At 38.6% G+C, this 15098-nt stretch overlaps 2 protein-coding genes across 7 annotated transcripts in view; one reads left to right on the top strand and one right to left on the bottom strand.

Annotated features, from left to right (window-relative positions):
* The window catches only part of LOC120423885 (neuroglobin-like), a 109202-nt gene that overhangs the window by 15256 nt on the left and 78848 nt on the right, over positions 1 to 15098 (top strand). The gene's annotated exons all lie outside the window — the stretch shown is intronic.
* LOC120423884 (probable cyclin-dependent serine/threonine-protein kinase DDB_G0292550) overlaps positions 1 to 15098 on the bottom strand; it is a 36399-nt gene that overhangs the window by 8997 nt on the left and 12304 nt on the right. For 2 of the 4 annotated variants that reach the window (XM_039587854.2, XM_039587855.2), the window contains exons 2-4: positions 6139 to 6476; positions 5878 to 6036; positions 1713 to 2927 (exon numbers count right to left, since the gene is read on the bottom strand). In XM_039587854.2, the coding sequence (XP_039443788.1) occupies positions 1713 to 2927; positions 5878 to 6036; positions 6139 to 6476 (1712 nt within the window). Of the gene's footprint in view, positions 1 to 1712; positions 2928 to 5877; positions 6037 to 6138; positions 6480 to 6553; positions 6842 to 15098 lie in introns of those variants that run through there. The other 2 variants (XM_039587856.2, XM_052707457.1) reach the window with 2 other exon arrangements.

Consider the following 15098-nt stretch of genomic DNA (forward strand, 5'->3'; position numbering starts at 1 on the left):
CATCCAACAATTATGAAACAGGAAATTTGGAGGCAGTGTTGTGGGTCTTGATGCTCTTAATAAAAAAAGTCTTTAAAATGTCATGAAATGCAGTTTTTTGTTAAAAAGAATTACTTTTAGGCAGAGTAAGGCCTAAACAAAGTCAAAGTAGGATTGGTTGAAAAGATGCATTTTGCATCGTATGGACAAATCAGAAATCACCACAAAAGTGTACGAGTTTGTAGGTGTTCCGAACAGTCATTCCATTTTTTTAATGCAGTCCAGACTCGATTATCCGAAGCCTCGATTACCCGAAGTTTCGATTATCCGGAGTTCGATTATCCGAAGGTTTGTATGGGACTTCGGATAATCGAATCACGAACAAAATCATTTTTTTTCTCTTTTAACATCAAATACGAGTTCTGCGACCTTATTTTAGTCAAATTTGAATAGTTGCCTATCAAATTAAAAAAAATCCATTTTTTAACATTTTCTCACCACCAAGGGGTTGGAAACTCTTAGAGCTATAAATATCATGTTAACCAGTATATCAAAATATATGTTAGTATACTTATTATTTTCTTTACATATCGCCAGTATACTAACCAATATACTAAGAGTATCTTAATATACTAACAGATTATTTCTTTTCGGTTAGTATACTAACAAGTATACTGGAATATCGTTAGTATACTCAATATTCTTAAGTAATATTAGAGTTTCCAGCCCCTTGATCACCACCTTATTGGTCGCCATCTTGAATTAAAAAATTCTAAATCATTTTAGAGTACTTTAGGGATCATCCTAAAGCTTAACAATAAAAAAAGGCAACGAAAAAAAATCGTACTACGTATTTTCGAAAAACATACTAAGCATTCCAGTATTTTACAATGTGGGTAACAAATGACCGGAAATCTATGGCAATGTTTTTTTTTAAATACTCATATTTTTTTACAAAACCGAGTCTTTTTTAGGAAAATACGTAGTTTTGTGAAAATTTAGAATATTTAAAAGCATATTATTACTATCGAAATAAAAAAAGATATTTTGAATATTTCCAAAAAATACGTAGTTTTGTGAAATATATTTGTATTTTCAAAACAAAATATTATTGCTATCGAAATGTACAAAAATCCTGATCATTTGATACTCATATTAAAAAAAAATGAGTATTTTTTTCGAAAATGCGTAGTTTTGTGAACATTTTGAGTACCCATTTAGTAAAACTGAATTTTTTAGTATTTTTTTTTTCAATTACGCAGTTTTGCGAAAATTTTGAGCACTTAAAAATTATTTCTATCAAATTTTTGATCATTTGATACCCATTTCATGAATAAAAACATTTTTTTTTCGAAGTGTATGAACAATCTAGATCCTTTGATATTCATATTGTATTGTAATTTTTTGTCAAATCTTACATTTTTTTAAAACAGATAGTTGCACAACAACTCGACACCGGCCAGAGCCGTGGTACAAAAACTTTAAAAAATATTTGCATCGGCCTTATTTTTGGTTGAACATAATTTTTTTTTGTTTTCAATTCCGTTATGAAACAATTTTGTTATCAATCTCGAGTGACGAAACGGCGTATTTTTCATCCTCAAAATTAACAGTAACTGAATATTTTCACTTTTCAAACTTGATTTTTGCATCTCTCGTCGTATTTATCGGGCTCGGTAAACTAAAATAACCCCCAAAAGAATCTCAAAAAACAAAAAACAAAAATAACTCACCCACTCCGACTCCGACTTGCTCCTGTTCCGCTCGGCCTGCTCCAGCATACTCATGCTGACCACCGCAGTGGACCCCACCATCCCTCCCGGACCCGGTCCCTTCCTGGTTCCACTCGAGTACGCCGCACTTCCACGGCCCGAGTCCACATTCGAGCTGTGGTTCCCGTTGCGATCGTAGTCCGAACTGGAGATGGAGTCAATCTGCTTGGTCGTCGTCGTCGTTGTCGTGCTCGTCGTCTGGACCACCACGTGGGAGGACGACGCATCCGACGCAATCTGGACCACCGTGTTGTTGTTGGTTCCGTTGGTCATCCGTTTCGGGTCTCCCTTTTGGTCGTGACTGTTGTAGTTGGAGTTTTCGCCAATGTTGATCGTGGTGTGGCCACTTCCGTGTGGAATTTGTTGTTGTTGTTGTTGTTGGTGTTGGAGTGAGGAATGTCCGTCGGAGTATTCCGTTAGGATCTTGTGTCTACTTTGTGGAGTTTGTTGATAGTTTTGAGGAGTCATTTGTGGAGTCATTTGGGACTGCTGCTGACCACCACCCTGCGGGTGGTTGTGACGGTAGTTATGGACGTAGTTCTGCTGCAGCTGCCGGTTGTGCTGCTGAACCGGAGTCTGGATGTTGATCCGGGCTTGGTTCTGTTGCGACCGGAATCCTCCGTCGTCACTGTCCGTTCCGTCCATCTGCGGAGGGGTCATCTGATAGTTCTGGTTGCTGGCCGTGTTCAGCACCGGTTGGGACATGGCCTTTAAATTCCGGAAGCCACTGAGCGAGTCCCCGTTGTAGCCATCGGCCGGATCGGCAAACTTCTTGTGATAGTACAGTGGAGAATCTCCACGTGCATTCGAACTCCACAAGTTGATATTCGACTGGGCATGGTTCAAATTGTTCCCCCCACCACCCTGGCCATCGCCCCCCATCAGGAACGATGACCCCAAACTATTTTGCTGTTGTTGCTGGTGCAGCATCGTCGAAACGTTGTTCAACTCGTCGCCGGGACCTTCGTCGGTGCCGTTTTCCTTCTTGAACTTGGACGAAATGAGGTCCTTCAGCTTGTGGTAGTTCTTCGAGACGGACTTTTTGACCGTTTCCTTGTCCTTGCCCTGGAGGCCTTCGCGCTCGGCGAGGGCAGTGATGTCTTCTGGGAGGCGAACCGCGTTCCGCGGGATGGTGCCGGTGATGGACGAGTGGATGACCTCAATTTGGGCCTGGTTCTGGAGAGGGGGAAGAAAGGGAAAATTATTAGCAAGCTTGTAATTTAAGTTTTTTTTTCAAGCAATCAATAACAAATGAAATTTACAGCAATCACGTTGATTAAAAATAAACTCATTATTTTTTATAGTGTTTCTAAATTAATCGAAAGATAAAACAACTCTGAATGATGATTCCGTTTCGACTCTCTGGCTGTCGATCTTCTTGATATCAATATTGCTCCAGGTGTCAATAAATTTTTCAGGCCCTTCAAGAAGCATGCTTTGATTTTTGATTCTATAATTTGATATCTCCCGCTCCCGCAATATCGACAACGAGAGAGACCACTGTATATTTAAAAAAAATTATGTTTTACATTTATATTCCTATTTCTAAAACCTCAAACACTTGAAAGTCCTTTTTACTAAATATTTTGAGACCACTGATCGGAATACACGAAATACTTTGAGCCAAATATGTTCATGAGTTCTTAGATATTTATAAAAAAATGGCTGTTCCTAACTGTAATCATGTATTTTTTGCCACCACCCTCACCAAATATGGCCGAGCCTAATATTGCCAAGAGACAAAAACTTAAGTTTGAGTTTTGATTTTTTGTGGACAATGTTCACTGATGAGAATTTGACCCCACTTTCTTTTGTCGTGTATAGAGTTCATATTCGACAGCTCAATTCTAACCAAATTGGACCATCATGTTAAGATTTGCTAGCCCTAGTAAGCTTTTAAAGCGGTTAAGAAGAGCCAGAATTACTTTAATCTTAAGAAAAAAAGCATGGTCGGCGCACACCTCACCTGCACTTACATAATGACTTCAATAACAATACCGAAATTGCCTGGCTGTCTGTTTTTTCTTCACCTTAGCCAACCATTGAACCTGAGGAAAACAGCCCATAAACAGTAGCATAAAACACGCACTTCAACGAGATTCGTATCAAGACTTTTACGATGTGCCCCCACGGTTTATTTTTATTTTTTCGGCTGTTGTTGTTCGAGCATTGTATAAGAAAAGATTTCGGTCGAAAAATAAAATGACGAACCGATCGGAGCCATAAAAATCCCTCCCAAACACCAGTGCGAAATGATTCACACGCAAGCCTTTATGGGGACGCCTTACGACAAGTAATGCTATTTCCGAGAGCATAAATACCAACACCCCCCATCTTCCGAACATGGTAATGAAATTAGAAGGAATTTTGCAATTTTATTTGAAAGTTTGCTGGCGACGAAAGACGCGTAGTAGGCGACGTTTTTCGCTCAAACGGCAGCAAATTCAATCAGGCAAAACTAAAACAAGCTTTGGAAGAGTGATCAAAGAATGCTCTGACTTTGAAAAAGTGATCATCATTTTAAATTTTAATGTATCGCTGCTTTTAGGTGAATCAGTCCCGCTTCCAAATGTGCAAAATTTCCTTTTCCTTTCAAAGTGTAACCCTTTCAAATCGGAACCAATAACATTAGTTCTAATGGTTGCGCGCACCTTGCCGGGGAAAAACGGGCGAAAAATCGGTGCCAAGTGTCCTTATCAGCCAATTTTCACCTTGGCTGGACCCGTATCCTTTCTTTTGCTCACAGAGTTGGTCACGAGGGAGCGCCTCTTCACATCTTCGCAAATTTTGAACAGCGAAATCAAACGCGTCTCGAAAAGAAGGACCTTCGAGGCGCTCGACCTGAAAAAGGATTCTGTTTTGTTTTTCCAAGTGCGGGAGCGCCTAATTGTTTGCAGCGGCGAAAGGGAGGCCTCTTTTCGCCTAAGAGTGTGAGCTTTGATGATGGAAAATCGATAGCTCGATCCCTCTCGCGCGAGGGATGCTGCCCGGAGAAGGCGCAAAATGTAGGAAATTCCATCAGAAAAGCGCGCAAAAATTTCCGCTTGTTGCGCTCATCAATGGGTGGGGGGTTGCGGGGTGGAAATCGGGGAAATATTTTCCCAAAAGAAAGTAGTAGGCCGTAAAGGGGAAGGTGCGGGGGGTTTGTTTGGGAATATTTCAAGTTTCAGGCCACGTAGCAGGCGAGCTTGGTTTGATTGGCGCTCGTGATTGAATTTTCATGACTTTTTATGCTCGGCCTACTTCGGTTGCCGACGTACATGTGTTTGCGGAAGAGCTTTTCAGGGTAATCCTTTTCAGAGGCAAATTTCGGTGGGCCGGTAAGCTTTAAACTTGAGTAAATTCCCGGGAAATGTGGTTGAATCATGATTGCGTTTCCGGAAGCGGGTTCAATAAATTTTATGAAAAGTATTGAAAGTTTAAGCGAAGATAGAGTAATTAATATAATCTGTTTGGTAGATCAAGTGATGATGAAGTTTGTGCTTTTTTGGCAGGATCTTTCATTAAAATTAAGAAGATAATATTTTTGCTTCAAATTTTCTTTTTAACGGTGCACGTCAACCAGAGCTTTTGCACCCAGATTATTGTTACAGACATTTTAGTATCTTCAAAACTACGGGAACTATCGATTTATTTTTTATTCATCCCCTAAGCTACTATTTCCATAAATTATAACAAAATTTGTTAATTTAAATAATCAAATTATTTCAGGTATGGGTCCGTAAGTTTAACAATTTTGGAATAAGAAGACAACAACTTCTTTGGTTGCTGTGTACCCTTAATGGGAATTTGTTTGCTTCGACTTTCTTAATGCTGACGAAACGTCTCATAAACAGATAATTATATTGATCAACACATATCCAAACAGGATACCAAAGACTGTCTCAGTCCCAAGGTTCATTATTGAAGATTCTTGTAATAAAATGATCTGATTTAGTACAAATCAATTTAGTACTCATTGGTTGTACAGTTGGACTCGTATTATATACTGCACGTATTTGTTGTATGACGTTTAGGCTGATCTTACCAGATTATGTCAAAACTAATGGTTTCTTTTACTAAGCCTACTATGACCACCAAAAGCTCACCAAATGCCTAAAACTTAATCATTCCAAATTCCACTCACCCATGCCTGCGTCTGCTTGGTGGGCAAATCCGGCCCGACGGCCGACGAAACGGACGAACGGTTCAGCAGCGCGGGAATGCTCGTGTTTCGGTTATCTTGCATCAACGGAATTTTGGCGTTGTTCTTATTGCTCGAGGACAGAACCAGTTCGCGCTCAATCTATATTCACCCAGAGGGAAAAGAGCGATAAAAACGCGATTAAGTGCGAATTCATTTTTTCGGTGGATTCGTGGATTAAAGAGAGAAGAAAGAAAAGCTCACCGGAAATTTGCTGGAATGCGTTCGCAGGGGTGGACTGAGAACTTGCTGCTGTTGTTGATGCTGTTGCTGTTGTTGCTGGTGATGTTGCTGATGGAGTTGAAGTTGCTGGTGATGGTCGGGAGCTACTGCGGAGGCCGTTCCGGGGATGGGATGGTCATTCTGGACAACACCATACGACGTCCCGAGCGGTTGCGGAGGCATTCTATACGGCGGATTCATGCAGTTGACGGATTTTGGCCCGGGCACCACGCTGGACGAGGAGGACGAGGAGCAGGGTGGCGGCCAAAAGCCGGTTTCATTTTCCACGGGAACGGTACTTGCGGTCAACGAGGCAGCTGCTGCTGGAACGAAGGGGAAAGTGGGAAGGGGAACGCGGTTAAAGTGTGCGGATTGCAGGGTCATCGCAGTAGCCTACTTTACTGGGCTGTTGGGGGTGGATTTCGCGGGAAATGAGCATTTTTGCTCAACTTTTTCCCGGCCTCCTCTGATCCGATCATCCGACTGATGATGGCCGGTGAGTGGCTGCTGAGCATCGGTTAATAAATGATGACTTGACGTTTCGAGGGTTGGCGAAAAAAGTGGCGTAAAAATAATCGTTATCGGCTTTCGTCGAAACGGGCGTCTTTCGACGAAGGGGAACCATGAGTTGCAGGAAATATGGCCTCCCAGAAGAGGGCACTGTAAAGTGGAGCAATTTTGACTAAAATAATAACACATTTTCAGGGTGTCCAAAGCCACCCCCGTGCACAACTCTGCAAAATTTCGGGCGGTTCTTTCATTACCGTGCTGGAAGCTGCTCTGTTTATCTTTAGTTTCAATATTTTGCCGGGCCAATCTTTCGCGTACACACGCCGAGAAACAAAACAAAAAAATAAGCCCAGAAAAGCGGAATTAATACAAACCTCTAGAGTGAGAGAGAGGCAGAACGGAAAAGCTCAACCGCCGTCCTAGAAAAGACAAGTAGGCGAAAAAACGCGTCATTCATTGTTTCCAGAGCGGCTGGAGGAGAATGGTTTTAAATCATTCACACAGCTGCTTTTGGACTGCTTGGCGTGGTGGACCACGGGCAGGGCTGCCAGTCACTTTTCGTTGCCACTGAACTGGAATCCACTTGTGATGGAGATGGATTGCTTGCCCATTGGACTTTAATTGGTTTGGAAGTGCGGCGGCGGCAGCGAAGCTGTTATGCATCACAAGTTTGTGTATTTTTCCTGGTTATGTCAATGTCTCATTTTTTAACCGAAAAGAAAAAAGTCATGATTTTTTTGGTTGCCAAGCGACTAAGCCAAAGTCGTGGTCCACTCTAATGGATTGTGTTTTAAACATTGTGTCAATACAATACTGTGCCGACTGTTAGTTAGAGCTGCGGTCGATTGTTTGTCATTAAACTGGCTGAGGGGTGCGGCCAAGTGGATTCACAATTCATTCCCATATTTCCCAATTAAAACTAATGGAAACTAATTTGTGGTGGGAAAATCGAGTGCGAATTAATGAAACACTGGCAAAGCGCATCAACAGTTGTAATTAGATTGACGTCGGGCACGTCGAAGCAGGCTGGAATTTGATGCAATTGAGTGGCAATTATGATTTGAGTAGTGCACTGTGAAAACTGTGAATTTGAAGTGACTTGTAAATTAATTTTATAGTACAAATTTAGTTTAGTTTTTTTTTCATAAATAAGGCCGATGCAAATATTTTGCAATGCATTTCAACAAAATTGTTACATAGTTTGCTCAGCGCTTACTGAACCAATTTTGATCAAACCGGTCACATTCGACTTGATTTGTGGTACCATACTACGCTATCGAATTGTTGATGTTTCGATAAGTAATTCAAAAGTTATGTATAAAAAGTGACAAAAAACAACTCAAAGTATATTAAACATCAAAAGACCTTTCCAATGAATCATAAACATTGAAGATCTGGCAACTCTGTCTCAAGTTAATATCACTTAAGTGATATTTATGTAATTTTTATTATGGACATAAAAACTAGATGAAATTCGTGTTTACCAATTGTTGGCAAATAGTGAAGAAGGCATCAATTTTCTATTAAACCTAAAAAAATCAGTGTAATTTTGAGTGCCATCAGCTGAAAACAATCTAAAATGCATTCCCGTGCGTTTATCATTTTTAACATGTTTGAATTAATTCAAAAATATTCTAATTTTTTTTAGAATTTTCGCCGCAAAAAGTTTTTTTTGTCAAATTTTTTGAAAACTGATGAATGCAAACCGGCAGCACTGCTGTTTAATGCTTTTTCTGTGCCTTTTGCTTTGAAATATTGAAATTTTGGCTCGTTATTGCAATTTTATATACAGTCGACTCTCTGGCTGTCGTTCTTCTAGATAAAAATATTCAGAAATTCCCCACGAAAACAGCATAGGAAATAACAAAAAAGCTCGGATCGGGCTCAACAAATTTCGTATTTAAAAGACGCAACTTTTGATAACCAGACATGTATAGGTCATCGCTGAAATTTGAAAGTTATCGTACTTTTAGTGGAAAAAAAAATATTTTTTGTCGATTTTGTCATTTTTCCGTTTTTGCGCGCGGCGCGTCGAAAAATACGGATTTTATTTTCAAAAACCCTTTAAAGAACTCCCCCTTATTTTTTAGTATGTTACGTAAATTTTCAGGCATAGGATCTTTGGTCCAGACACCGTCAAAACGGCATTTTAATGTTTCATACGCCCTTTTCATATGTTAGGCTAGATTTTTAAAACTTCTTATTATTTTCTTTGAAAGGCCAACTTATCACCTTTCATTTGCGTATAAGACAGTTGAAATCGGTTGGAATGGCGAGGAGTTATGATTTTTCAAAAAAGTGGTTTTTGCGAAAATCGACGAAAATGGCCATTTTCAGATCACTCTAACACGGCGTAGGTCACCCTAATGGACAAACAAAAAATACGGGTCTAATTATTTCAGACAGGGAACCCCCAGAAAAATTTTGAGCCCGATCCGAGCACTTTTTCCATGCTGTTTTCGTGGGGAATTGCTGTATTGCTCCAGCTGTCAATAAAATTTTAAGTCCCTTCAAATAGATTGCTTTGATTTTTCGTTCTATAATTTGATAACTCCCGCTCTCGACGGTCCCTCCAATATCGACAACAAGAGAGTCCACTGTACTTTATTTTATTGCATTGCACCCCCAAATCAAATGGCACCCCTGATGACGGTAATCTTGCCTGGATTGTATAAGACTTTTGACAATCAGAAAATGATTATTTTATTGAGTTTTATTGAACTGTATTTCAGCAACAATTTATGAAGCACAACACATTTCTACATCATTGAATAAATATGTAAAACAAATATCTTTTCGAAATTTCGTCGTGAAACTAGCTTGTTTTCCTGTCATTCAGAGCGATGAAAAGTAGGCTACTTTTGTCTACCAAATATAACAGATTCGAATAGAAACACTTTTTTTTAATTTCTACAACATTGCCAAAGATTTCTTAATTCCGAATATTTGTATGGATAGAAGCAAACATTTTATGATCTTTTGTATGACTTTGAACCAACTAATTATGCTCAATGATTTGGTTGGGCAAGTGCTTACAAATATTAAATTTTCAAAAAAAAAATCATTGATTGACAAATTGCTCTTAGAATGGCTTTGGCATGTAAGAAAGAGCTCATGGCACTCTACGATTTAAAAACAGCTTAGGAAGGATGAATTGAAGCTGTAAGTAAAAATGATAACATCAATTTGATTTTCACATCACTTGAATGAATTACCTATGGTAATTGACTGAATTTGAGCACATCAATCATATTTACAGGTACTATTTCATATTTGGAACGTCCGACTTGTTCTGCTAGATTTGATGAACCGATTAGGTTCTAACGAAAAGACGTTACAAACAACTCGATCATTAGCTGCACAAAATGGGAGCGCACTTTTAGTAGAGATTGAAGCTCAACGCGAATGATTGATTACCATCCGGCAGTAAAATCTAATTACTATTTTGTTACATTAGGTTGATTGTTTTTTAATTGTTTTATTGTTGTAATTCGGCGTGTTAAAGGGCTCTAATCTGATTGTTGGTTTTACAATCACCGTGAAGCTGCACAAATTCCCCCGGAAAAAGCACCACAGCAAAGCTTTAAAGCCCTCTTTCAATGACTCGTTTCTCCCTTCTCCTTCCATCAAAGTACCAGTACGAGGAGAAAGGTTAACATCCGCCATTCAGAACAAATGAAATATGCAACCTCTACGGGCTGATGGATGCAAAAATTGCCAAAAGGCAGCACAAAACCGCACACACATAACATCACTCCCCGGATCCGAACTTGACTTGTAGGCCAGCCCAGCCGGCATATTTTGCACCGAAAAGTGTTGCTCGCTAGCTGGCTGGGGGAGGAAGAGGATAAAAAATGAATGGCATGGATAGAATGGAGGGACGAAAAAAAAACCATTGAGCCGGTTCACATGACGATGATGTTCAATATCGGCACTTTTTCATCATCGGCTTCGTTTGTGATGATGATGATCGTCGGTGGAGTAGCTACCGGTGCACCATCATCGCCATTAGAGTCAAGCACGGTGGGGACAATTATGAGTTTTAGGATTTTATTTTGTTTTTTATATGACGTAGCAATTATTTTTTGAAATTTATGTCCCTCGACTCTGGCCAAAGTTTAAGGGGAGGTTGGGGGAAGGGTTTGGCTAAAAACCCAAAAATAAAAAAAAAAAAAATTCCTATCGACTCAACTTTTGAACGAAAAACTTGTTTTGAACTGCATTATACACTAGCTTATTGAGGGTTGCATAAATTTAAAAAAAAAATGCAATGGCCTCATTTGCGAAGACAAACTTTTGGTATTTCGTACATCAACATTAAAAAAAAAAACAAAATATGTTTTAAGGGTGCATAGTAGCCGTCCCATTTTGAGGTCATGTCGAGGAATTTCAGGTGCTCACTTCTTAAATGGTAGATTATGATGTTAGAAACAATGTTTTCTTAGACAAAAAAAATAATAAAATGCTTTCTCGCACCCCCTAGTCGGTTTACTGAAAAAAGTCACTTTTTTGAACAAATTTTTTGAAATCGCTTGGAATCCATACAAAAACTAATTCGATCCGGTGTGTATTATCGTCAAACGATAGGTTTTTATCCAGAGATTAAGATGCACTATAAATATTGGCGATTTGAACACACAAATAACATTAAAAAAGGGTTTAGCTCCAAAACATCACTGTTTACACGAAATTTGTTTTCAGATTCGGATTCAGCGGCCAAAATTCAAATAAATAAGCACACCCTAACCTTTAATACATATGCTTGCAACATCATGTAACTAGTAGGCCTTGCTTCAGAATTTTGAGAAATTTCGAAAATTGGCACTTTTGTTCTCACCAAAACTCAAATATCTCGGCTCTGGAGTGTCGAAATTGCATTTTCTCAGAGAGAAAAATGTTCGCCATGAAATTTCCTACAGGATGCATGTTTTGGTTTTGCTGGGAAAAATAGGCTACCCAAAATTAAATGAGCATTTCTGAAAAAAGTTTCGAAAAATGCGATTTTTTCAACAGAAGTCCGCCTGGGAAGGTCTAAAAACATTAATTTTGGTCCAATATTGATAGTTCATCTTGATCGAATCAGTTTTTGTATTGATTCCAAGCGATATTAGAAAATTTGTTAGAAAAGTGACTTTTTTCAGTAAATAGATTAGGGGGTGCGAGAAAATATTTTACCGTTAACAGTTTTCATCATGCTTAACACCTAAAATCCCGAGCTCGAAAATAGAGGAAATTTGTGTGGAAACTCCTCTTTTATCCTTTTCTATTAAAAGTTTTGGCCAGATAATATATTTTTTAGTGTCGGAAATATTACAAATACTTAAAAAATGTTGGTGTCTTGTTATGTTCTAGATTATATTTTGACATACTTTGTTTCGAATAACTGTTATATCTTATCTATTAATTAAACATTGTATGATAGTTATTTATGCATTTTTATCAAATAAGGCTGTTGCTAATATTTATGCCTCCCCTTCCCTCTACAAAATCGGGCCGAAATATCAGGCGGTGAAATAGTATTTTTAATGTAGGTGCTGAAAAGTATAATTTTCCAGTCTTTGTTTTAAAAAGTATTTAAAAATAAAAATAAAACTAAATTTCAAATTATAATTTTGGCCTGATTTTCGAAACTTTTAGGTGCAATGTATTACAAAATGCTTGGATTGTGAAAAAGCTACGGAGGGGGGATGAAAATTGTTAAACCCAATTAAATTTAAAAACACACGGAGAAATATTAGTTCCCAAAGTCGTGAACAAGCATGAACAGGCATGTTTTTTCAAATTTGAACGCTTTGTTTGGGGTTCGGAATTCCATGAACGCTTGTTCATGATTTTGGGAAATCATTTTTCTCCGTGCACTAAAATGTTTAATTATTAAACAAATTTCTTCAGTCAAATTATAAACTCCAATTTAAATCAATTGCATTGCATCACCTGAACTCCACCTCATCCATCATCACTCTGATATTCACGCAGAGTATTTCAAAACGCACACCCGCGATCACCTCTCAGAGCAACGCAGAGCTTTTGCGGTTTCTGCGGTGGTTTCATTCATTCCACCACTCATAGTCATCGTCACCCTGCTGCACTCTTCTATTGGCCATTATGCGGTGGTCCATGGAGCTCCTCTTTTCTGGGTGGTTTTCCTACAGAGTGAATGCACTTATTCGCATTCGCAACGTCGCGGTGCTATTTGGTTTTAATTTCGAGTCGAAATAAAACAAAAAATCATTAAAAAAGAAACAACACTTCTTCACCAGCACCCGTACCGGTACGATTGCGTTGGTTATCTAACTCTGAAATTGCAAACCACCAAAAGCAGCTACTTCCGTCCATCAAAGAGGGGCAATCAAATGACGACGAATTCCCAAAGTAGTCAAAGTAGCCATTGAGTTGAGAAAATCCAGTGGCGCCTTTTAAACACTTTTGTCAATCGAAGCAGTCGCCTTGAGTTCAACTTCACAATAGTGCATTGTTGACCTCTCTCTCTCGCACGCACACAAATGTGCACGTGACGTGACGACGACGACGACCAATCGAAGCAGGCTGGTACAATTATCGAGGGGTAGAAGGGGGTGCTATAATTTGATATCGAGATGCACTGAGAGAACAAAGTAGAGAAAAAATAAAACTAAAAATTGCACTCAATTGGATAATAATGAGCACGACGATGCCGATGTGATGGCGGGTCAAAATCCAATGAATTGAATGATTACGATAAGTGGGAGCGCACGCTAGGAGAGAGGAGACACGCCGGGAGGGGAAGCGTTATAAATTGCCAAATTAGTTGGGATTATGGGAGGTGATTAGAGGGGCGAAAGTGAGTGCTAATTATACCGAAATAGTTTCGGGAGGCGCTTCCCAAAAAGCCGTTTGCAGTAACATGAAATGGCACCGATTAAAGTAAAATGGCCATTTTCATGGGCGATGTTGGGTGGAGATGAAGCTTTTTAAGGGTCAATCGAAGTAGGCCATTAAAATTAATTTGAAGGGTGTTGAAAAGATCGTTTTTTGTCTGGAATACAAATTGACCTTTAAAATTGGTAAAAGGGGTTTGGGAAAAAGCTGACTGAGTTTGGGATATTTGTTATTACTTTATAAAAATATTGAACAAATTCTCCCATTTTTTTTTTGCAAGAAATTAAATGTTTAAATTACTTACCATGTTTTGCAGCATTGTGATTTTACAAGACTAATTTGTTGACTGTTTTAACGCTGGAAAATGTTTTCTGTTGATTGCACGTCTGATATCAATGAACAGTGGTCCAGATTGCAAAATTAAGTGGAAAATGGATTTTCCGAAAAATGGCAAAGTTTTGGAGCTTTGGTGTCTTCAGAAGAGTTGTTGCAAACGGAAAGGAGAAACTTTTGGATTGGTTCAAAATTAGGGTGGTTCACGATTAGGGTAATTTTGAAAATCTAACTTAACAGGAATATTTTTGGGAATTTTTTCGTCTTCTAAAAAATTGTTGGCCTTGCCAATTCAAGCAATTTAGTCGAAGACACCAAAATGTTATCTCGTAATCTACGCCTTCTATGACCAAATTTATAGAAAGCATCTGAGCAAACCTTCAAAAAATAGTTTTTTGAACGTAATAATTCAGGGTTAAGTTTTAGAGAAAAGTGATGTTCGAAGCACTTTTAGAGCTCTAAAAAATGAACATTTTTATTTTCTGACATATAAATTTGGGTCAAAAGTTACAGCCATTTTAAGGTAAAAAAGATGCAAATTTAAAACTTAAAGATCTCGAAAAGGCGTCATAAACCTTGAAAAATATTAGCAACGGTCTTATGAATTGAAATAATACATTTTAGTGTGTTTTTACCAATTACCTTTCTGCCCATAATTGAAAATTTGGCTATTATGCCAAATCAAGTATTCCGAGAAAAACGCGTTTTAGTGTTTGTCACAAAATCTCCGTCAAGGCAATTTCCCATAAGAGTGGCATATTAGCCGTTTGGTTTTTCGCATCGGCAGCCAAGTCTAAACACTATTTCAGTAAAATTCAAGTTCCAGATGATGCGTTGGAACATCTTCTACCTCCTGGTGCTAATATCTCGTTTTTGCCAAAAGTGGATATTAGCCGTTTTTTCAATGGTGGGCAGTTTTGAAGTTGAAATGTTTCGATCAACAGATGATTACTCTTTTTTTACTAATATCACTTAACCAGAGGCGTTAAAAAAGTAGGTACTTTTTTTAAAGTCGGGCAATTGATGCTCTGGTTCTCACAAGATTCATGACTCATTAAAATAATGTTGCTCATACTGTAACACTTCTAACAAACGAGCAAAACTTTTAATTTTCTCCCCCCTCACACAAAGAAGCCAGAAATAATTGGCCCCTGCTAACAAACCGACGTGCAATTTTGCAAATTTTTGCATTTTTAATCTGCTGTATTCATTAGAATGCATGCCGTACCTTTAGCAGTTTT

Source organism: Culex pipiens, chromosome 2 (assembly GCF_016801865.2).
Source record: "Culex pipiens pallens isolate TS chromosome 2, TS_CPP_V2, whole genome shotgun sequence".
Classification (NCBI taxonomy): domain Eukaryota; kingdom Metazoa; phylum Arthropoda; class Insecta; order Diptera; family Culicidae; genus Culex; species Culex pipiens.